This window comes from Pseudorca crassidens, chromosome 8 (genome assembly GCF_039906515.1).
Source record: "Pseudorca crassidens isolate mPseCra1 chromosome 8, mPseCra1.hap1, whole genome shotgun sequence".
Taxonomy (NCBI): Eukaryota; Metazoa; Chordata; class Mammalia; order Artiodactyla; family Delphinidae; genus Pseudorca; species Pseudorca crassidens.
In genome coordinates, this window is record NC_090303.1 from 27,484,097 (window position 1) to 27,509,098 (window position 25,002).

A 25,002-nucleotide genomic window follows, 5' to 3' on the forward strand; every position below is an offset into this window, starting at 1 on the left:
TTTGCTTCTATCTTCCCATTCCTACTTTCACCCCCTGAAGTGACTGTAATTCCTATTCCAATCATGAAGTGTTTTGAAATGAAATCCTCTCATTTGCTACTGTCTCTTTTTCCCCAAGAGTTATCTGAACCAATTTCCTATTTAATCTTTCAATATTTTTCTGACTATTTGAGTTTTCTATTTTCTTTCAATGCTATTATTCTTTAGTAATTTCAGCTTCTTCTAAATGCTTTAGTAACTTCTACATGAAGCAAAAGGAAGTGACTACAAACAATTCAAAAACTCATTAAAATCTTAAAAAAAATCAGATAAAGTTTATCAGTGAGCTGTCAGATATTTTCAATTTTATTTGGTTAATTTGTCATAAACTTGCATTCTAAGAATCACTGGTCTTGAGAATCATACAATTTTAGAATATCAGAAGACATGAGAGATTATTTTGACTATAATTAAAATAAGCTGATATACTCAGTTACCCAACCATGTAGCAGCATATTCACAACTAGATCTCAGGCCTTCTGCCTTCTAGTTGCATATTCTTTACTTTTTTCTTCTTGCTAATAATACAAAGACCTTAATTCTTCCCTTTTTCCCAATCACTAAAAATCAAGGACCCCAAAATAACAAAAAGTATATGGGAATTATGTCTAATTAATTATATCATATTTGTCCAAGACCCCCTTTTTTTTTTTTTTTTTTTTTTTTTTGCAGTACGCGGCCTCTCACTGTTGTGGCCTCTCCCACTGTGGAGCACAGGCTCTGGACGCGCAGGTTCAGCGACCATGGCTCACGGGCCCAGCTGCTCCGCGGCACGTGAGATCTTCCCGGACGGGGGCACAAACCGTGTCCCCTGCATCGGCAGGCGGACTCTCAACCACTGCGCCACCAGGGAAGCCCAAGACCGTGAACTTTTATTGCCTTTTTACTACTCCCAAATTTGTTACCTTGGTGTTTTTTTAATCTGTTTTCTGTTATTTTTCGGCTCCATTTATCGACCTAATTGTTTAATAGAAATAATCAGAAGCAATATCCTAAAGGTCAATTGAGGTTTATGTGTATTTCTGAAATTTTAAATATCTGAATGCAAATTCACAATGAATAAATGTTGTGAGTTTGTAAAATATGGCAGAGTGATTTTGAAATCATAGCTTATTCATCCTCACAGAGAAATCTCAAGGGGAATTGGAACCACAAAAGCAGCTGTTTGGCATGTTATTTATTCTCTCTCACCCTCAATTATTTTCATTGTATTTAATACTCACAATCAAGTCATAGGGTTGTTATGAAGAGCAAATGAGACCTCTGTGTAAAATATTTAGTACTCATTGTAGGCACCCATTTAAGTATTATTTCCTTATAAAATCCCCTTATTTCCACAGAAAACTGTGGAATTTGGTAAATTCATATTCCAAATATTTTTAAAAACTGTTTTTTAAATAAATGAATGCACATGTTATTATGCTTTTTAATATCAACTGACCATAATAAAATAGTAATAAAATTAAAAATTTACTACTTAATAATTTTCCAAAATACTAACAAATATATGTCTTCTGTTTTTAAAAAGTTTTTTCACAATAATCTTCTCAGTTCTCTGAATATAATGGAGGTCAATAGGAGGCTGAAATTAATGATTGTTTCTTTTCCTAGACTAGCATTTGGAAGATTTGGTATATGCATTAAGAGTTTTCAAATTTAAGATGTTCATGTGTACTACATGATTGTGGTTGTGAAATTGTTTGAGAAAGAGCGTTTAAGTGTATTACTTTGAAAGTGTAATGGCATTGCATAATATGAAGACATTAGAAAAGTCTTACTTTGAAAGTAAGAATTCTCCCTACCAAAGGAGGTTAAAAATGCGCACGAGGGCTTCCCTGGTGGCGCAGTGGTTGAGAGTCCACCTGCCGATGCAGGGGACACGGGTTCGTGCCCCGGACCGGGAAGATCCCACATGCCGCGGAGCGGCTGGGCCCGTGAGCCATGGGCGCTGAGCCTGCGCGTCTGCAGCCTGTGCTCCCCAACGGCAGAGCCCACAGCAGTGAGACGCCCGCGTACCGCAAACAAACAAAGAAATAAAATATATGAACACTGGTTAGCATACTCCTTTAACTTTGTAAAGTTAGGATGGAGGATGAAGATGAAGCTGTAAGATAAACACAAGGCTGCAAGCTGGAAAATATGACTACATGTCCTTCCTTGAAAAAGGACTAGAAGCAGAGTTTCACTCTCTGAAATGTCAGTGAAAGCATTAATTCACCTTCCAGGGGTCTCTCTACCCCAACATCTACAGTTTCCAGTTTTGACACAAAATAGCAGTTGAATATAAAAATATTCAGCATTCTATCCTATACATTGTATCATTAATAATGTGCTCCCAAAACAGACCCGTTATTTACCACCATCCCACCCTTACCCCTACACACAGCTAAAACATTCCAAATGTTGAGTGCAAGGGCTCAGTAATTTCTATTGCTTTACGATATACAAGAAAAATGAAAGACAACGGAGGAGTGACCTGTGAAAATGAAATTCTAAATGATATCACTCATGGAAAAATACTTTAAAAACTGATAAAACATCTAGAATCCACTAGGCATTGCAATAAGGCACAGTGCCTGGCACACACAAAATAAAGCCATCAAATTTCTTCAACTAGAGTACTGGGGAATAATTTCATAACTATTTCCATGAATCAAACTCAAAACAAGCAGTATCATCATTGTTATGAAAATATCACCGAATCACTGAAAAAATATAAAGACCTTTATCAATAAACAGTCTTGAGTCTCTACAGCTATGGGAGAGAATTTACCATTTGTGAATGTACTTGAAATTGTTTTAAGTAGTTCTTTAATTATTGTAATATTCTAGTAGCTAGAAAAAAGTGAGAAACTGAAACACAAGACGTTATTAGTCAGAAAATAAAAACAAAGTAATAGAACATATTTAAAAGTTACACACAAGTTATTTTTCAAAGTCTAGTAGCAGAGGCAAAAATGTTCTCCAATTAATATTGTGAAAGCGGCACTCAATATTTAATCAGGCATCTTTAAGCTTTTCCTTGATGTGCCTCTTGCCCCAGTTTGTCTTGTTTGCTTGCTGAAAGTCACTGCTCTTGGGCTGGCAGCCAAGCAGAAAACTAGTTTCCACCTCACTGGACAGACGCATCAGAGATGTCAGTCTGTGCAACACATATTGCCTTCTATTTTCTGGAATGTCCCAAACAGATTACTTTCTTTTCTCCTAAAATCTGTATAAGGTATTTTAGAAAGCCCTCTTAGAAGTTTTTAAGGTGATCATTTTTTATACATATGTATGTGTATGTATTTCTCCCTCCTCCCTTCTACCTTCTATCCCTCCCATCCATCCATCTTTGTTATTTCTAGATTTTACATTTTCATTAGAAAAACACATTTCTGTGCAAGACTACAGATATATTTCTTCACTGGTGTGTTGCTTCATTCAAAATTACGTTTTCTTGATCATTTTCCTAAGAGAAAAGAAAATGCTTAAAGGTACTGATGACCTCCTTTTCCTTTTCCTTTTACTCTCCTAACATCCAGTTATTACTATGTTTAAAATCACTCTTTTTGTAGTTATTACTTCAAAAATTTATTGGGGCAGCAAAACGTATTTTGCCTATATGCTCTTAGCTAAGCAGAAACAAGGTTTGATAACCAGTGAGTATAAAGAGAAACAAAGAAGTAATTTAAAAGCACTGACTAACCTAAAGGCTATGAAAACATGATAGCATAAGAATTAAAATCAGATCAGATCACTGGAAAACAAACACAGATACCTCCTATTTTCTCATTTCTATACGATTTAATTTTTACATAGTGCTGCTGGACTAGGAGACGGAACGCTATGAAGAACTATCTAACGTTGACTCCTTCTTCAAGGGCAAATCCATTTACAGTTCTAACATGCTACCACAAGATAATGACTACATCCCTTTACCAGAAAATGTGTTAATGGTTTATACGAGCAATCTGAAGTGGAAAATTAAAGTTAATAAAAATTTCCAAGAATTAACTTGAAAACTTACCCTAAAACATAAATGTATATTTAAAAAGTAAGATACATCTCTTCCACCTGCTTTTTTTCCCAGCATGCTGAATATTATAGTATTGCCTGCCTGTGACTTACTTCATTTTGAGAACAAATTATTGATCCACAAAGAGGGATTGTAGTGATTCCAACGCTTCCAAAAATATCTCCTCATTTGCATTTCTCATTGACAATCTCTCATCAGAACAAAAATAATTGTATTCAGAACAAAAATAACTGTATTTCAAATGCTGTAAAATGTAAATCTCTAATTATGCTACAGTTTTGTACATGGAGTATTAGAATGATGATTGATTACTATGTGATATGTTTTCCAGCACTTCAGATCATTAGCAATTTAAGGAATGATTCAATAACTACTTACCTAAAGCCATGAGAAACATCATGACCTTTTAATAGTGGCACAGTCTTTACTAAATTATCTTGAGATAATAAAGATAATTTATGTTTAGACTCTTGAAATGCCTAACCACAAAATCACAGGAATCTCTGTTATTGTTTTTTGTTCCTTTCTCATTGATTTATTATCCTCTGGCCTATAAAACCTTGGAACATGACATTAAAATACTTCCAAGCTGCTTTGACCTACATGAGTGCAGTAAATAAAAATAGTTATTTTTCATAAACCTAAATCACATGAAGAGCTTTCCCCAAGTTAAATTAAACAACAAAATTTCCTTGGCAAGGAGGACCATGGTCCTTCTTCCATATGAACTGGAGAACCATCTGGTTCTTTAGAAGACAGTGCTATTAAGAACTGGTAAAGGATGGCAATTAAATTAAGTGGCAAGAAATATTTTTTTTTGGTCTTCTAAGATGATAAAGCTCATGCATGGACTTATGTAAATTCAACAATATTTTTTCTAAGTGTTATTTTAAGAGGTTAACTTTTCAATCCTTAATTCTATAAATTCAGTTACATGAGAACAGAGGTATACTTGGATGGGTGATTAGATGATTTTCCAAATGGATAATTAATGAAACCTGAGCTTATTGACTGCAGTGCATTTGAGTGAGCATTTACAGGCATCAGCTCATGCCATAAATGGAAGAACTGGTTGAAAGCGCCGCAAAGAAGCTTATTCTAAACAAAGTAACATTGTTTTATTAGAAACATTACTATCATTTTAATACCTATGACACACTGAAGAAATTCATGCACATTTATTAATGTCAAAAGGAGAAATGTCATGATGTTGGGTCTTTCGTGAAGTATCCTGAAACTCTCTACAACTAGCGCTTATTAGTACTTTAAACAGTGATTTCAGCTCGACCTTCTAAAAAGTAAATGACTAACCCATAAAAGTAGCCTCTATGCCCGGAGACTGAGCTCTGTGATTAGGGCTGAGTTTTATCAGAAAAAACACTGGAGACTTGTCTTGTCCCTGTCATGTTAAAATATACTACCCAACAGGTCAGAAATTAAAATGTGGTCCAACTTATTAAGAGTGATTTACTTATGTAGTTAAAATGGTTTATCCGTGAGCCCAAACAATTTTCATATATATCTTTTTCATTCAGTTGAGGAAGGAGGAGGAGAGAGGATGAGTATAATCACTTTTAGCTTCAACTCTTCTAATGTTACTGTTTACTCCCTCATAGGGGTTATTTACTGTTCTTCACAAAGTTAAGCTTTTATTTGTCATCTTATAAAATTTTTTCAACGAAAATAAATAGAGATAGCAGTTCTATAATTTAGCTTAAAGATTTCTTATATTGTGCTCAACCATCGCTTTTCTCTACTGTTTTAATTTGAATCTCTAGCAAACTGTTCTTAAGGAGAAAAAAAATAGATAAAAATTCCCTTTGTTGTTTAAAGCTTTAGACTAAGTTACCTCAGTTTATTTAGCCAGTTCATTTCAGGCTCAATTTACCTCACTATACTTGTTCTGGTGCTTTCCTAATTCAAACTCTACACATAAGTCAAGATACAGAAGAGGAGCAAAAAGAAAATCCTGTTAAATAGAAGAAATTCATTTGCTACAAGATGGAATTAATGTTGGGTGGGTATGGAGGTGCAAAGAACACTGACCTGGACTTCAGATTTCTCATCTTTAAAATATGTAATAAAATAAATATAAAACCTACAGAAAAGAAATGGTTTGGATCTTTACCAAGCAACTGAATTTGAAACTATTTTATTAGTTATATAAGGCTATAAAAGTATTAACTAGCTTATGTATAGATGTATATGTATAGGCATATATGTCTATTACAAACATGTATTTTTATGTTGAACATAGTGATAAGAAAAAGTAAAGCAACTAGTGGAATACATTTTGATGCCACTATGTACAATATACCTCAAAACTTTTCCAAATTTTTATATCACAATCATTTTAGTTGCTTGTTATTTTATTTCCGTAATAGCACATGTGGCAGATTATAGAATCCTACATAAGTAGTAATTTAAAAAAACATGAACAGGGCTTCCCTGGTGGCGCAGTGGTTGGGAGTTCGCCTGCCGATGCAGGGGACACTGGTTCGTGCCCTGGTCCGGGAAGATCCCACATGCCGCAGAGCGGCTGGGCCCGTGAGCCAGGTCCGCTGAGCCTGCGCTCCGCAACGGGAGAGGCCACAACAGTGAGAGGCCCACGTATCGCAAAAAAAAAACAAAAAAAAACAAAACATAAACAAATATACAAAAGTGCATGTCTGTTTGTTGGGACGAGATGTATTTTCGAGAATATGTAGGTAGCTTTATGTAGAGTCAGTTTTAAACTGCACAACTGTTCGAAACAGGTAGTGTACTGAATTAAGAATATTATGATAAAATACTTAGGAAGCTAATAACTGTTAAATGATGCTCAGTGTTTTTAAACTGGGTCAGTAATAATCAATGCTCTATTAATTCAGAACTCCCCCGTGTTAAACTAGTATTTCCTAATATTTAGGGTTACATTTTCAGCAAAGGTCTTTCACTGAACATTAGGAACATACGTCTGTTTCTTATGTTTATTGGCATAGTTTGAAATGTTGACGTTGAGAAAAAATAACACAAATAATCTGATTTTTTTCCCCTTCAGTCTGAAAAGGTTTGCTTTGAAATTAATCCTTAGATACTGATTACAATGAAACAGCAAAGGTTACCTACTGAACACTAGATTGATGAGATCAATTTAAAAATTTTCTGGTTTTCACTGACATTTGTCTACATGTATACATTCAATCTGACTTTTATCAGACCCTAATAATAATGACCATAAATTATTATTTTACTGCCATTTATTTTGAAAAACACTTTAACATACTATTTCCTATTTTATAATATAATAGTATAATAATATATAATAATATCCAAGATTTTAATCATAAAGAAGAAATATGATAAGAAAAGTGTACTAGCAATGAAGAGGGTGTAAAAGCTATAGAAAAAAATGAGGCCTCAGCTATTTAGAAAGCCAGTCTTTAATATATGAATACTTTTTCTCTCATATATGTAAATACTACCATTATAAAACAGCTTATTTCGTCAAAGTCAGTTTTAATAGACTGGTTTCTTATGTTGCTTCCCAAAGACAGTAATGAAAAACAATCCCTAAAAAATATTATTCTTCAAATCACACTTGGTTATCACGGTCATTATTTCTTAAATCTGTATATTCTGACAGAAATAAAATTGACAGAAATAAAATTTCTCAATTTAGGTTATGGAAATTACTCTCAGAAATAGACATTAAAGGGTTCTAAAAATCTTAAAAATAGCTATCAAAACAGCAGTCAGTGAAGCAAAACACATTCTTGTAAAAATCAGCTCATGAATACCATCTGCTTTGCAATAGGATCCTGGCTTAAACTCTAGAACAAAAATATTTTAATAAGGAGTTTGTCTATTACTAAAAAAGCTCTAAAATTGTTCAACAAGTCTAAGGGTAGGAAAAACAGTTTTAACATTTGGCAGTTTATGTAATTTTAAGACCAGACAGAGGTGACAACATTTTAAATGTAGCTTATTTTAGTGCACAAAAGTGGCATGTATCATTATTGATAAAATGTGCTATTTCTTTTGATAGAAAAAAAATCATTGCTTTTTTTTTGAAGACAGATAAATCTTGGAATGATGAATCTAGTTCCAAACAAATCCTTTGAATTTACACTGCTATTTCTTCCAATGGCTATGACATTCTCTCCTGATTTTGTAGAGAACATGCTACATTAACCTCCGTTTTTTTTTTTTTATAACATTTTAACAATTTATTTGAGCAAAATCCACTTGAGTCAGGCGGCATCCAATCTAGCAGATAGAAAGAAGCTCTGAAGAGCTGTACAAAATGAGTTTTACAGGTAGAGGTGAGTGGGAACAAGGAAGTTATACTTTGCAAAAAGAGTGAGTTTAACCTCCTTTCTTGACGTTCGTGATCATCTGGGGTCATGATGTAAACAGTTTCATTGTGTGAAAGAAAGAAAAAGAGCATGAGGAACACGTTTTGGTGCTCTGGTTTATGAAAGTTTCATAGGTGTGATGCTCGAGGTAATCCACAGACACACACAAAAATACTGGACTGAAATAAATTTGAGAAAGCGCATTGTCATCCGTTCAGCAAAAGAAGAAAAACACAGGGGAAAGCAGAAGGAAAAACTGTAACCCTGAACTACACAAGAAGTGTCGTACGGATAATGAATAAGATTTTATTTGTTTTGCTTTGTTTCTATTTTTTTTTGTTGTTGTTGTTTTTTTGTGGTACGCGGGCCTCTCACTGTTGTGGCCTCTCCCGTTGCGGAGCACAGGCTCCGGACGCGCAGGCTCAGCGGCCATGGCTCACGGGCCCAGCCGCTCCGCGGCATGTGGGATCCTCCCGGACCGGGGCACGAACCCATGTCCCCTGCATCGGCAGGCAGACTTTCAACCACTGCGCCACCAGGGAAGCCCTGTTTCTATTTTTTGTTTTAGGTGGGAGCAAGGAATTGGTGAATTACCCCCAAATTAAAAGCAGTTTGGCGGATAAAGCGGTCTGTTCACTAATTCATCAAATTAATTTACTGCTATAGAGAACCTACTGTGAACCAGGCATTGTTCTGGGCACTGGGGATATAGCAGTGAATATAATTAACAAAAATGCTCACCCGTAAATTCTGGTTGGGGAAGAAAGACAATACATGAAATTATAAAGGAACAGACATAGTACTGTTGATAATAATATGTGATATGGAGAAAAATCAAGAAAGGCATAAGGATAGAGTGTTAGAAAGTGGGTGGTTTTCATTTGGTCAGTCAGTAAAGGCCTTATTACCTAAAAGAATAACTTTAAAATGGTTATAAAGAAAAGGAATCTAAAATTTCTAGAGAAGCACCATTATATACTTCATAGACCATGAAAGGTACACAGTTACTAGGAGATTTGAAATTTTTTTCTACTAACCCATAAGGTAAAGCTCTTTAATGACAGTCAGCAAATTTCTGCTGAGGAAATACAGAAACTGCCAAATGTACCCCCCCACCCCCCACCGTGAGGAAAGGGAATTAACAGGATATCTACAATTGCCAGACTTAGTGATGGGAAGGTAGTGTTACTTTCATTCAATCATTACAGATGATTTGATCACTCTCCACTAGTGTCCACTCATTTTTCATTATGTGACTTCCATAAAACATCTTAATTGAAGAAGTCCACTGATGAAAGTTAGAAAAAAATCTGTGTGCATACCATTTCTTCATTACAAAGCTTATTCCTTTCTGTGTTTTTACTAAATCATGATGAAAATACATTATTTTCAAGTGGTATCTAAGTAGCAAGCTCAGTCCCATGGGAAGGAATACATTCTAAATTTACTTTAGTTGTATCTCTTGGGAATTTTCCTGGGGAGCAATCAGAAGAACTCAAGTAAAAACGTGGTAATTTTTTTTTCATCTTTACTCAGAGTTAAAATTTTCTATTTGTAAAAGGAAGCAGACCACAAGATAAAAGTGTTTGGTTATATAAAGTTGTCAAAAATAGAATTTGGCTTTGGGGCTGTGACTTTGATACCAGAGTGATAAGGTCTAGAAAAGAGATATAGCTCACCTCTTACAGACACAGGGGAATATTACATAACTCAATAAAATGATCTCTGATAACTCCCTGCACCAGTTATGCCCACTCTGTATTATTTTATGATTTTATGTTAATTAGTGCTAATTTAACCAATTAAATCTATGCGATATCTTAGGGCTAAGCATGAACTCAAAGTGTCAGTGAAAGACTAACCAGATGATATAGACTCCTGCCTTGAAATTTGTGTGTCAAAGGTGTAACCACAGTTCCATGATGGAAAAACTCAATCAGAGTTAAAGGATCTCAGATAGTTGGATTCCTATAGAGTAGGAATGGAATAAATTTAAATCTCTAATGTTTAAAATTGCAGAATTAAGACAAATGTTTGGAAACTCCAGGAAGAGAGATTTTACCCATATGGAAGAACTTTGTACTAATGAAAGCTCTCCAAAAAGCTTGGGAAATAGTTACTAAGAAAAAAATAACTGAGTATGGAAAGAGGACCAAATGCAGACAAAGCAACAAACCATAAAAACAGTCTGGGCTTCCCTGGTGGCGCAGTGGTTGAGAGTCCGCCTGCCGATGCAGGGGACGCGGGTTCGTGCCCCGGTCCGGGAAGATCCCACATGCCGTGGAGCGGCTGGGCCCGTGAGCCATGGCCGCTGAGCCTGCGCGTCTGGAACCTGTGCTCCGCAACGGGACAGGCCACAACAGCGAGAGGCCCACGTACCGCCAAAAAAAAAAAAAAAAAAAAAAAAAAGACAACAAGCATGGTACTGAATTAGCGAGAAGAATCAGAAAATGTCCCATAAGCCTCAGAAGAGACTAACAAAGAATAACTGTCAGGCGCCAAGTTTAACATTTTAACCCTGGCCAGGTCACTGGTTTATTAAAGAACCATGATATAGGCACTAGCCTACTCTGGGCTTTGCTCCTTATCTGTAAGGTGGCTGGACTAATAGCTAAATGCTATTTAACTTGTGCTCAGTTGTTTCAAATATCTATTCCGTAACATCTTACAGAAAAACCCAGACCAACTTTTTGGTCAACCCAATACATAAAAGTAAACAAAGTGGAACTGACACTTTAAGCAAAGGAGGTATCGGTTTAGATTATCAACAGGACTTGCTAGGATGGGTCTAGATTGTGGCAATGAAAAGGTCAGCAGCCAGGGCCTTTTAAGATGCATGTCTTAACCCATTGCTTCTATGCTTATAATCCTTCCTTTAATACATTTATTCAATAAATATTTAAGGTCTGCTTTGTGCCAGGTGCTCTTCTAGGCTCTTGGGACTACAGAGGCAAACAAAGTAAGATTCCTGATCTTGTACAGGTTATCATCTACTGGAGAAGGAAGATGATATTTGATTAAATATATATTAATAAGTAATACACACAAATTTAGAGGGTGCAGGGATTCATGCTGATAGACATTTAGAGAGTGAGGTAAGGACAGCTTCTTTGTGGAAGTGAAATTTAAGCAGAAACCTGTACACAGGAGCGAGCCAGGCAAAGATCTGGGGAGAGAGAGATCCCAACAGGGGTCCTGGGTGGGGATGAGGTTGACACATCCAAAGAAAGGCAAGGTCAGTGGTTGGAGCAGAGCGAGAAGGGGGGTAAATGCAGGAGTGACCAATGAGGTTGTGAGTTGGGATCACATGGGTCCTTGTTAAGAAATTTCTAATGTATCCTGATGAACCTGTTGAGAATCTACTGGAGAGTGTGTGACAAAATCTGACGTACACTTAGAAAATCACCCTAGGTGCAGTTCGGAGAATAAACTGTAAGGAAGGCAAGGGTGGTGAGGTCCATGGGCTAGGGCACAGGGTAAACAAAAAATGATGGTGGCTTGGTCTAAGCTCCCCACAGCCAAGGGAAGTAATCCAAACTTGAACTCAGCAAATCAGATCCCCCGGGACCTAGTCCTTCCTTATCTTTCCAGTTTCACTTATAGTAAACCCCTTCCTCCCCCTCTTTGCTTTATGTCTGTCTGTTCACCAGTCTGAACCTTTGCACATCTGTTTCCTCTATTTAGAATAACCTCCATTTTTCTCTTCATGGTCCAACAGAGATCTCACCTTCCTGTTTCAGAACCTCCTCTTTGAAACATTTCCTGGAACTTCCAGGAAGAGGAGAAGTTACTATAGAATCTCATATAATATAAAACTGATCTTTCATGCTGAATTACAAGTGTTACTATGTCGAACTGTATGGTGTAATTTTTTTTTCAATTTTATTGGTGTAAGAAAATTAATGATATAGAAATTATTGAGCTAAACTTAAACTCACAACACTATGAATATCACTTAGGTTATTCTTTTCAGTACAACTGACATTTAGTAATTCATGCTTATAATTGAGAAGCTCGTTTTAGTTTAAAACACTCAAAGAGTGTTTAGAAATTTGCCAAGAAATAAATTTAAATATTCACATCTTAGAATCAGAGTATCTAAAGTGCTAAAACCATTGCCTGTATATAAAATGGTCTACCTTGTGTGTGCAATAAAACAGTATTTTTGAGTCTGTATACAATTATTCCATATTAAAGCATGCATTGAGTGTGACCAATTAGAAAAAAGGAACTACTGGATTGTGCTCCAAGGCTCAATACTCTTAGGATTTTTCAGGCTCAGAGTATTTGGTAATTCTGTTCAACTTCTTTTACGATTAGACAGTTAATCAGTATCGCTGGTACAATCAATAATACAACTAATATGACCCACTGTATCTTTCATTTTGTACTTCTAAATCCAAAGTGAATACTGCGAGGAAAAAATATTGACACCTGAATCTCTTCTATCCCAGAGCTCATTTGAATTAAGGCTATAGGGCCATACGTTAAGTAAATGATGAATACACCAAGTGGAAAAGCCTGTTCTTTCTAATGACAGAAGCCTTGAATATAACTTTAAAATACTGTTTAAAAATGTATTTTCAAAGATTTCCAAGTAACTCTTTGGATGAGTTCATAGGGCACAGCTGTAAAAATAAATACCTATACATTATAGCCGAGTTAAAAATATTTTTTGCAATATATTTAATTCTAGAAACAGTTATACATTAAAACAAATCTCTGTAAACTGAATGAAATCTCAGTGCACCAGTGGTTCCCTGACTTAAAACAGTTATGACCTGTCCCCCACATAAAGACAATTACACACTGTTTGAGAAAGTCCATAATAACAAAATGCCCCTACGAAACTAGAAAACTTGTAAGAATTTTTAATTTATTAATATGTCTATCAATATGCCTATATACCTAAAAATTGACTTACATACAGTGACATATTTTTCAGCCCACAGCCAATGTTTAATGTATATGGGTTGCTGGCAACAGAGTGATATCTCAGAAAAACCTACTTAGATGCTTCGGGATTTGAAGATCTAGACTTCAGAAACCAATGCATGAGGGGAACTCTTAATTTGAACATAAATCTAGTTTTAAATAGAACTATCAGATTTATCAATAACCTTCTGAAGAATTATATATTAGGTTTTCTTTAAGTAGGATACACCTTCTTTTATAACTGATTACTAACATTTCTTATTTTCAGCTATAGAGATCTTCACAAATGTGTCCACATACCTATATATGTTCTTTTCCCTTTGAAGCATATTTTTAAATAATTAAACTCTATTATTCAAAGGAACATTAAAAATTAATTTTTCCTTTGTAAGAACTAGGACTAAGGCTTATCTGAGGTAGATTAAGAAAGTTTCCAGAAACAAAATAAACATGGATGAACTATGAAGACTATTTTACACTTTCTGCTCTAGAAATGCTCTCTCTGGAGCAACAAAGGTTAACATTCCGGAGGAAGGAAGAACAGACTGATTAAATGATCTCCACAGATCTTCCCACTAAAGAATCCCAGTATCCATGGGTTTAAATGTTTGGTCATCCTTTGCCTTATCTATTTATCTTCAATGCTTATTCCATCATACTTGAATATGAATATTAACTGTACTCACCAAAATCAGTCTACAATTGACACCTGGGAGATTTCAAGATTAGAACAAAATTTCAATCTCATTACATCATAATAACCTTCTCTCTCATTTTGGTCTCACATAATATGGTCTTTTTTTTGGCATTTTTACATGGATGTATACTTTTCTATCTTTTCCCCCAAATTTCTAATGAAATAGTCCTCACTGAAATTTAGAATTAGGCACCAGGAGCCTTTACTGCCTCCTAAAGTCTGCAAACACACAGTTAATATCAACTCATCCATTGTCTTCTAACTGAAAAGAAGCACTCTTACCGTGTAGCCCTCGGTATACTGAAAAGGAGCCCTGGAACTTTCGTCTGCTGTTGGACTCAGAGGCTTGGGGTCAGACATGGAGCGTTGCATCATCTTGGCTGTCTTAGGACTTGCTGGGGGAACTTTAGCCATATCGGGGTGCAGTACTTTCTGTGGACTTATATCATCAGGGAGGGGTTTCTCATAAGGTACAAAGGCTGATTCTAAGGCTTTGCCTGGTGAAAGTGGTGAGATGGGTGAATAAAGGACTTTTGGAGATTTGGGTGGGGAAGGAGCCAGCTGTAATGTGGAATCTGCCCGAAGGTGAGATGAATACCCGATCTCTAAAGGTGTTGGGCGTTTCTTGTCTTTGGGTGGAGATGTGGTACCCAGATATTGAGGACTCTGTGTGTCTGAATCTGCTTCTGTTTGACATCCTAAACTGCCCCCTTTGTAAGTCTTTTCTGGTGCTGAAATGTGTTTAATTATTTCTACCTTGGCATCCACGCGTGCCCGTATCGAAGGCGTTCTTATGGTTCCGACTGGTTCAGTTTGCACAGATATCTCTGCTACTGTTTGAACTGCTATACTGGAGACTTTGGAAAGGAGTTTGGCCTTGTCTGCCTCTGTAGTGCTGTCACCGTATTTCCCTACGCGAGCTTTTCTCCTTGATCTAGTAGGCATATCCCATTCATCCTGATCTTCATCATCCGTTTGGACGCTTGTATCGACACTCTTTTTAGTTCTCCTTCTCCTACTCACGTAACTCCGATCCGCTGACTCTTCATCGTCAGTTTGTACCCCGCTGTCCACTATCTTTTTAAAGCAGCGGGGATCATCTGCCAGATTTTCCCCCATCTCATCATAGTGGCCACGGACTTTAGCTCCAGAACTTCTCTTTTTGGGCTGCTTCTCCTCTTTTACAACCACGTCTGTCAGAGGTATTTCTGAAACAGTACTCAGGATGCCAGGTGGGGCAATGTACTGAGTAACCCCGTCCGACTGCACTGTGTACCATCCTTGGCTTTGTGGTATTTCAATCGCCACCACGGCAGAGGCTGTGGTGGTTGCATCTTCGGTCGCCCAAAACTGACCACCTTCTGGGGCAGCATACTGACCTTCCAGAATGGCCTGCTCTGTAGTGGTTTGTGGAGAAGCAGTTCCAGAAGGGTCATAGTTATACTGGTAGATCTGGCGGATCTTTTGCTCCTCGAGCTGCTGGTGAAGCTGTTGCTGCAGCTGCTGGATCTGCTCCAGCTGCAACTGTTGCTGCGCTAACGTCTCCTGTCTCATGATGAACTGGGCTTGCCGCTCCTCTTCTTGCTGATACAGGAGGTGCTGCTTCATTGACTGCAGCTCCTCCAGCTTTTTTTGAACCATGAGCTTTTCCTGTTCTCGGAACCTTTGAATTTCCTGCCGTTCCCACTCTAATTCCTCAGCAAAACGCTGCTGCTTAATTTTCTCCAGTTCCAAGAGCTCGCGCTCCAAGTCCAGTTGCTGTTGTTGCTTACCTTCTTCGGGGACGATTAGAAGCGCACTTTCCTCTCCCACCACTTCAGAAAAGACTTCAGACGCTGTGGTTAAAGTGGGAACCGAGTCCATCGTCTCAGCTGTCAGAGTTTCCATAGTGATAGTTTGCAAACTGGCATTGATATCAACACCAGTCACTGCAATGTCTGTTTCAGATGCCCCTGTTGTCAAGAAATATGATCTAGGCATTGGCTGGCTCTGGTGCAGGGCGGATAATGAAGTCACAGCGTCAGTTGTGTGCACACCAGACAAATCCCTCACGGTTTTGCTGAAAATGGAGCCAGGTTGTGTGGTGATAGCAAATGTGGAAGGAATTGGAGTTGCTACTGAAGAATAGACAACACCATTAGATGACCTCAAAACACTCCCCACACCATACTGAGGTCCTGGAGGTGGAGTCATTCTTGCTGTGGAATACTGTGGGGTACTAATCCCAACTCCTGAAATGACTTGTCGTGTTTCTGGATATGGACCTGTAGTCTTGCTTGAATAATCCATTACCTCACCTGAAACACAGGGTAGAGTTATAGTGCAGTTCCCAGAACGAATGATGCTTTTGGGGTTGGAAAGCCCACTCAGTCTTGAAGAACATAATGAATGGGACTGCATGCAAATCCACAGGCTAACCTACCTAGGTGCGGAATAAAAGCAATGTTGAACATGCAGGCACATGCAGGCGACTTTGCGTGGAACAGATTAAAAAAAAAATGAAGAAACAAAAGCGCACATGTACTCCAAAATATGGTGCCAAAACATCCAAAGAAAGATGAAAAGTAACAAAATTGGGAAAGGGACCACATTGTCATCCTGAAATGAGATGAGGAACACCATAATGGTATTTCACGGAAAGGTCTGTTGCTACATCATACTGACCTGTAGTAATTCTCCCTGAAGTTAGATCTACTGCTGCATCAGTTCCTCCAGAATAATCAAAAGCATTCTTACTTTTATAGAAAAAATGTCCAGCTTCTGCTAAATTAGTGTCAGACATGGAAGGTTTCATTCCCCCAATCCCTCTATAACCATACGGCCCTGCTCGATCATATTGATAGTGATCATCCCTATAACCAAAACGATCCTCAGGAAGAGTTGTTGCAGGCTGCTGTGCCGTGCAGCTCCTTCCAAAAGGTAACTTATAAACCATATCACAGCACACAGCTCTTCTTCCTGCGGTCAGATCAACAGGTTTTTCATCATCTTCTATTATTTTGGTCACCACATTTGAAGTAGCTTCATCCATTGTTACAACAGTTCTATGAGACTTGGAGGTACTGAGATCCACTACTTCCCCATCAGTGACGCCCTGTGATGTGGTGCTATCAGTCCATCCATTTGTGACACCACCAGGAAGTGCAGTGATGGGTTTCGTAAGAGCTGACGTCACTGGGTGTACAGAAGTGCTTAAAGATAAGTTTATTGGTGCTTCCTCCCTAACTGTAGGAAAGGCCTGGCCACTTGGTACCCTGCATGGGGGCTCTACATGCTTTGATGTAGTGAGCTGGAGTGGCATTGCTGTTGCATGTTCTAGACTCACTAGGCTTTCTGTGGCTGTGGTGTAACTTGCAGTAGCTGTGCACGTGACAACAGTCACTGTCTCAGCGACCAGGGATGTTGGAGTCACTCCTGATGAAGCTGCACTGAGATTTATAATAGAGGGCTGGACAGCACTAATTTGTCTCCCATACATTTCACTTATTGTGGTCTGCCTCTTCACATCCATCATGGAAGCAGAAAGATCCATACATTTTTCAGTTACTTTAACTTCTACTTTGGGTACTGTACGCAGATCAATAGCATCACCAACAAGTTGCAACTTGACATTTTCTTTATACTGTTGCTTCTCTAAATGGAGGTGATCTAGAGCAAGAGGCTCTGGAGGAATGGATATAGAGACGCTGCTGAGACCAGTACTAGCGATTGTACTTTTGGCTGTTGAAAACTCAGCCTTGGAAACTTCAGCTGGGAGAAACTGTGTAACTGAAGTTGGGGGTTCTTGAAATGAAGATAGTGTTGTGACAGGGATAGCAGAAAATGTCTCCAAAGCTCCTGAGATGTACAGGCTCTGTTGTGAAGAACTTGAAATTTCTGTAGCTTTTATAGGAGGAACTACAGAAAATACTGGCTCAATGGAAATCAGATCTTTGGTGGGTGATCCCAAGGGCCAGCTGGTAATCACTTGACTCCCTGAAGAATCTGTTGGAGTCCCAGGTTCAGATGGCAATGTGATAACCACATAAGTTTCCATGAGGGACTTGGAAAATCTTGGCGAGGACTTGTTAGAGTGAGGGGAAAGCGGAGAGGTAGGGGAAGGCAATTTATAATCTGCTGAAGTCACTAAATTTAATGTCATATTTGAAGTTATAGGTAGACCTGTTGGTTTGGGCTGCGTATCTGTTGGTTTTGCGGTAGTGACTGGAGGTTCAGGAACTGCTGGTTTAGGGGCAACTGGAGGTTTGCTTGGCTCAGGTCTATGTGTAAATACAAGTCCAGATGGAACTGAAGATGGCTTAGGGGGGACAGGAGGAGGTACAGTGGTACATATTTTTGTTATAGGTAACCCATTACTTCCTGGAGCAGCTGTGGTCTCTACTGTAGCAACAGAATCTACTAGAGGTGGAGCTGCAGTAGTTGCAGTAACTGGAGCTGGAACCGTTACCTTTTTTTTAGGATGAATAGTTGGTTTAGGTGAGGTTGGTGGGGGAAGAGGTGGGGGTGGAGGAGGGGGTGGAGGGGGAGGAGGGGGTGGGGGAGGAGGGGGTGGGGGAGGAGGTTGGGCTGAGGCATCCAAAGAAGAACCTCGAAGGAATGGACGAGCTTTAGTTGGAAGACAGGAAATAGAAGGAGTGCCAGATGGCACCTGAGATGCAGGCTTTGCTGGACCAAAAACGTCTTCAGATAAAAAGCATGTAGTTGAAACCTGCTCCTTCATTGGAAGGGCTGTTAGAGAAGAAGGTGACTGATCAAACACAGTTTCAGAGAGGCTAATTTTTGTTAGTTCGGCCTCCGACTCCTTCCTTGTATCTCTGTAAGCTTCCAAAACTTCCAGAATAATTCCATCCCCTGTTTCCTTCTTGGCTTTCTTCACTGCGTCTTTTTCAGATACAGATAAGTCAGTGGAAATAGTGTCAGCAATTAGCCCCTCAAGTTTAGTTCCTACAGATTCTATGAGAGAAGGTTCCCTATCAGATAAGGAAATCACAATGTGACCAGCACTAGTTCTACCATCTGGTATGCTCGGCCGATCTAAAGATATGTCTTCTGGATAGTCTATAATGCTGCCTGGGAAATATGTTGATGAAGAAATTTCCGCAGAATCTTCAAATTTAGTTACAATGTCCACGGGCTCAGTATAAGCTGTGGTTATGCTATCCAGGGTACTAATGGGCGAGGAGCTATCTGTGGTACAAACTGAAGAAACAGATGATGTGAGAGAGGGTGTGTCAGAGGGTGGGGCAGACGTAGCACTTTCTGAAGGCTCAGAGTAGGTCAAAATCAGTGACTCATGTGCAATTATCTCTTGAATTTCTCTTGTATAATCAGTCACATATTCATCCTCAATTTCTTCTGTTGAAAAATGTTGGGTTATTTTAACATCTGGGATGGAGAGTGTGGCACTGCTGGTCGAATCTGTAAGAGATACGCCTGAGAGAACACTTGATGTCAAAGATGCATCAGGCACCCTGTCAAAGTCCACAGTAGAGTCTGTCATATCATCCCTGATGGGGGGCTTGGTTGGGCTGGATCCAGGTGTTAATTGCATCTGTTGCCTTTTTATGAGTTCTTCGTAGGCAGCATCAGCATCTAATAACTGCTTTTCTTCACTGGTAGAAGTTACCATACTACCCAGATCCACAATCTCATGGCTTTCTGGGATGATAAAAGAGCTTGAAACAATGTCTTCTTGAGGCAAAACAGCATGTAAGCTTTCTAGCTCATAAAACTCTTTCTGAAGGTCTGTAATTTTCTGCATGGGATCTTCATAAATCTGTTCTGGAAGTCTTATTTTTTGCTCTCTCCCTCTCTGCTGTAAAAATCCATTTTCTTCTTCTTGCCTCGTGAGCAGACTGCCATCAACGGAACCATTATATGTGTCCTCTACTAAAGATTCATAAATATAATCCTCTATTAACATCCCACCGTACAAAGGCTCTTTTTCAAACATTTCGTCTCGTTCACTTGCAGCTGGAAAAGCTTTATATTTCTGGCTTTTATGCATCATTTCTTCATACATCTCCTCAGCGCTTTTTAATGCCTTTTGGCTACCTTCTTTCTGCAAAATAGATTGCTCATCTGTCGGTGAGTATAAAGACACAGCTGTGGGCAATTTATAAACTTTTTGTACTTCGATTATCTTTTCTGGGCTTATTTCAAAGCCTTCTGGGTCTGACTCTATGCTAGGTGAATATTCAGAACAAGAAGATCGATGGAGCTCTTCCATTTCTGCAGCTTGACGTAATTCTTCTGTTGGAGACGCATCTTCGATGGGAGAGAGATTACTGGGTGGTGTCTTTGGTCTTTCCCTCCTTCTCTGAGCTCGAAGTTCATCTTTGTCTTTCTTTGATTTCTTACTAGAAGTCTTTCTTTGCTGCTGTTCTAATTCCCGTTGCTTTTCTTGCTCCTTCAATAATTCTTCTTCCTCTCTCAATTCTTCTTCTTCTGAAGAATCTTCAATCGTAGGTAAAAGAGGGCCATGCGATCTGTGTCGAGCTTTGCGTTGCTGTTTGCTCTCTCCTTTTTTGTGACTTGGGCTACTGTCGCTGTCCTCATCAAGTGACGAAACTGATGTAGGGGACGTGCCAGGAGTGAAGCTGGAAGCATGAAGACTAGAAGATCCTTCCCCCCTTGACCGATCTTCCGGAGAGTCTGTCAAGCTTTCCATTTCTAATTCTGGCTCTTCATCAAAGTACAAAGCTGTTTTTTTCTGTGATGACTCTGCAGAGTATTTATCTGCGATCGTGCTATTGAGTTCAATCGTTTTGAATCGGCGTAGCCCTCCTCCTCCAGCAACTACAAGTTCTTCACTCTCCTGACTTTTAGTTTCTCTGTATTTAAGTTCAGGACTTTCATCAAAGGTCTCGTCTTCATCATGCCATGAATGGCGTCTCCCTGCATCATCATCAAAGCTTGCACTACTTTTTCGCGTCAGCCGCCTGTGTTTCCCTGCTGTTCCTTTTCCCTTCCCTTTGGTTTCTTCCTTCTTCTGGCTTTCAGTACTACTACTAATCTCTTTGAGCTGGTTCCTAATGAACTCATCATCTTCAGAACCTGAAGCATCTTCATCAGCACTCATTTCTATGATTTGCTTTCGAATGAAGTCTTCCTCTTCACCTGATCCTTGACTATCTTCATGTTTATAGTCATCGCTGCTTGATGAACCAACACTAGTTCTCCGTTTTCTTTGTGGAACAGGTGAGTTTTCACTTTCACTACTGTCTTCAATTGAATCATAAGGCTGTCTTCTTGTAGGCAACTCATCAACAAATTCAGACTTTTCTTCATGGTCCTTTCTGGAAGGGATGCCTTGTTGGCTCTCTTTCTTAACAGTGTCTTTCTCTTCTTGACTCTCTTTAAGCTCCTCTGAAACTGTAGATTCCAGTGTTTCGGCTAAACTCTGAGTTTTCTGTTGGTCCTTAGGCTGCTCAGAAGAAACCTCGTGGGGTTCTGTTTTCTTTTCTGACTTTTCTTCAAGTGTACTTGCCTGAGCTTCCAAAATGGATAGGACCATACTTTCTAACTTAGCCAAATCCGAGGGGCTGGATGGGCTGCTTTCTTGTGAAAAGGAGTCCTTTTTGAGTCCCTTGAGCAAATCCTTTTCGTCACTGGGAATAAGACTTGGAATTTCACCAAGCGAACTTGATATTCCGTCAGAAGAATATCCTGTGTCACTCAGACCTTGTGGGCTTTTTGGCTGCTGAATACTTGAAGTGTCTGATTTGTCATCTTCCTTTTCCTAGCAGGAAGGAAAAGATACAGGAAAACTTAACATGGTTAAACTAATAACATGGCCTCTCCAGTACTCTCAAATAACTATTACAAACTGAGGAATAATTATAGGAATTTTTTCAACTATATAACAGTATTTTTTTAAAAAAAATCTTTGAGCACAAAAATAAAAGTGGTTGATACATATAAAGGTTAGTTTTCATTTAACTTAAGTTTAATTAAATGTCTATTTTCAATCACTAATTGATTTTATTTCATCAATGTTGTATCCTTTTACATCTCAATACCATTTTTCTTCAAAAAGATGATTATCTTTCTCGGTACATTTACTTTGGGAAAGAGTTCAAATGGTTGAAGAAAAATTTTAGTAAGTTTCCATTAACATAATTAATACTTTTCGATTATGAGGACAGGCAAACAAAGAATCAGAGGATGGGCACTGTACTTGCCTCCAAGTAGCATGGGATATTGAAAAATTTACTTAACAGAAACAAGTAGGTAACATGGCCACAGTATGATACTCATCTCACCTACCGCTAAGGACTTTTTTTTTTTTTTTTGAGAGAGAGATTCGAACAAGGCATTGCCTTTTAAGTACACTTTGAAAGATGTAAAACACTATATTTTACTTAGTATGACTGTTAATATTATTATTCTGTATCACTTGAAATGAATGTTTAGAAAGCGTAAACTTTGAAGAAGCTATGACATAATTGGTCTGACTCAAGGTTTTAGAAAAAGAGAAATATCCAGTTAGTATTTTTCTAGAGTTAAAACACATTTATCTTCAGCAGCCCATCTCAAAGAAATTTAATAAATTTCTTATAAATGTCTTCGGATTTTAAAATACTTGGAATTTTACCTTCACACTATTTCAAAGTCAGCTCCCTTCAACCAGCACCATAACTAACTTGTGAATGTGAATAGGGGCTTTCCAGGGAGCTGGGACACTTCAGAGACACATCAGTCTTAAACAGCTGCTTTCTTTGGGCTGTGATGAGGCCATGCCAGCAGTTTGCTTTAAGAATCAGAGAGGCCTTAAGCGAAAGTATGAAACAGAGACCTTTTTGCATAAATCCAAATTAAAAATACCTATGGGCAAAATGAAACCCAAGTGATCCAGTTAGTTTCCATGTTTTACAGAGTGTCAAAATAACCCCACAGCCCTATGGAATGAAGAGGTCAGAGGAAGAGTTGCAGGAGGACATGCTCTGTCTGACCCTGGCCTATAAGGCCACCTGGATTCTACTAAGTATGTATCTTGAACTAACAATCTTGATATTTTCAGTGGGTGTATGGCCATGGGTTTCTCCTACCTATCCACAGCTCGAATGAACAGATGTCAGGTTGCACAAAAAACAAATACCATGCAAACACCTCTTTCTTCCTTCTTTCCTGCCTTGTTCCTTCCCTACCTTTTTCTTTCATTCTTTTTCTCTTCCTCCTTCCCCTCGTTCTCAAATATAAAAGTTGTTGGGTTGATACTCATTTTACATTCATTTCCATCTCAATATCTGTCTTTATTATGAATGGCTAAGGATGTATCTCGAGCATATAGGGTAAAATGCACATTATATGGTAAAATGCTTTTTGCTGAATTTACAACATGGCAATTCAGAAAGACAGTCGGATACGTTCTTTACAACTGTCATGCAAAAGCAATGAATACTCTCTGGTTTACTAAGAATTAACTTTCCTAGACCATTTCAGATGTCTTTCCAGAAAAGGATTACTTATCTGCTGTTGTGAGACTATAGTAGTTGGGTCGACAAGCACGCAACCAATTGGTTTGTTTCTCTTAAGAGCTACTAGACACAAGAAAAAAAAAAAACCGGAAAAGCAGTGTTCTCATAAAATATTTCTGGATGGTCACAGTGGAGGGATATTTCCACCTCCTCACATCCCACACAATACCAGCACAATATTTTGAGTCCAGTATGCTTTCTATGCCTTTCCTTGTCTGCCTTCCCACCCTTCACTAAATCACAGTAAATACCGTAACCACAAGGGTGGGGTACCTAAACTTCTTGTGGAAAAAAGGTCAAGAAAACGATCTTTCATAATCAAATTTTGATGGTGTCATTTGTGTTCTTTATTTTGAGTCTGCACATATTATAAAACATAACAATGTAATAAAATTATACATATAAGGAGGAAATGCAACTGCGGTTACATATAACAATTCACTGAGTATAATAAAGAATAAATTATAATTGTATACAATGAACTCTGAAGGTTCTACTGACATTTTACAAAAATAAGATTAGGATCAGACATACATAACGTAACAAAGAAAATTAAGGTACACTAGACAGAAGACTCAGACGCATAAACATCAAAATCCCTACCCTACAATCCCCCTTACGTGCCCTTCTGGATGTGTTCATGCTTTCCTGCTTTTCTCAGTGCTATGTTCTACCCACTTCTCCCTCTTGCCACTTTCTTCCTGGTCTCTTTCCTCTCCTCCTCACGGGATTCAATCATCATTTACCTATGATGATGCTGTGATGATTTTTCACCTAAATGACTTCCTCTCCATATTATAAGGTGGCAAAAGTCTGCAAAGATGTTGCCCTACAGGTTTGTGGGTCTAAGATAAAGTGTTTGGAGTGGTTAATAAGGAAATCAAGTTAGGTGACCAAAGGGCATCTGGCTGAACTGTTTAGAAGGAACAACTGGTCATGTACTTATTGTACCACGAGATATTGAAAAAATTCAAAATGTCAATTTTTCTCATACTAACTACCATGGGTATAAATTCCCCTGACAGAGGTGAGTGACCTTCTACTTCATTACTGTTAGCTTGTTAACTATCAGATCATATACCGACTAGCCCTTTTACCTCTTTAAGATACGTACACATTCCTCTTTTCACCTGCTGCTGCTAAAATTTAAAAAAAAAAGCTTTTCTTCACATACAGAGATCAGCATACTGAGGTGCTTATGTGTCCATCCATTTACCCTTTCTGCAGCTCTCACTCTCATTTGTGAGATATCTGGGTGAAAGTTCTAGTGCAATTTGTTCCCATGCAGGTTAACTGGTCTCTCATAGATTTAACATCACAAACCCGTGCTTTATTGAATAACATTCCTTAACGAGGGAATAATTTGATCAAATAACAAAGAGTAGCTGGCACTGAGAAGAATGTAAAACATAGCATGTAAGTTGGGTCTGGTTTTCTCTATTCAAACTTCAAATGGATGTCTGAAGTACTGTAACCTAGATGACTATATTCAAACGA

General features: G+C 38.3%; 1 protein-coding gene across 4 annotated transcripts in view; it reads right to left on the reverse strand.

Moving 5' to 3' along the window:
- Nucleotides 1-18,469, reverse strand: part of PCLO (piccolo presynaptic cytomatrix protein) — a 166,896-nt gene extending 148,427 nt beyond the window's left edge. For 2 of the 4 annotated variants that reach the window (XM_067746086.1, XM_067746084.1), the window contains exons 1-2: nucleotides 16,691-18,466; nucleotides 14,309-16,323 (exon numbers count right to left, since the gene is read on the reverse strand). In XM_067746086.1, coding sequence (XP_067602187.1) covers nucleotides 14,309-16,323; nucleotides 16,691-18,167 — 3,492 coding nt within the window. In that variant the 5' untranslated portion in view covers nucleotides 18,168-18,466. Of the gene's footprint in view, nucleotides 1-14,308; nucleotides 16,324-16,690 lie in introns of all 4 variants that reach the window. The other 2 variants (XM_067746085.1, XM_067746087.1) reach the window with 2 other exon arrangements.
- Between the last annotated feature and the right edge of the window lie 6,533 nt (nucleotides 18,470-25,002).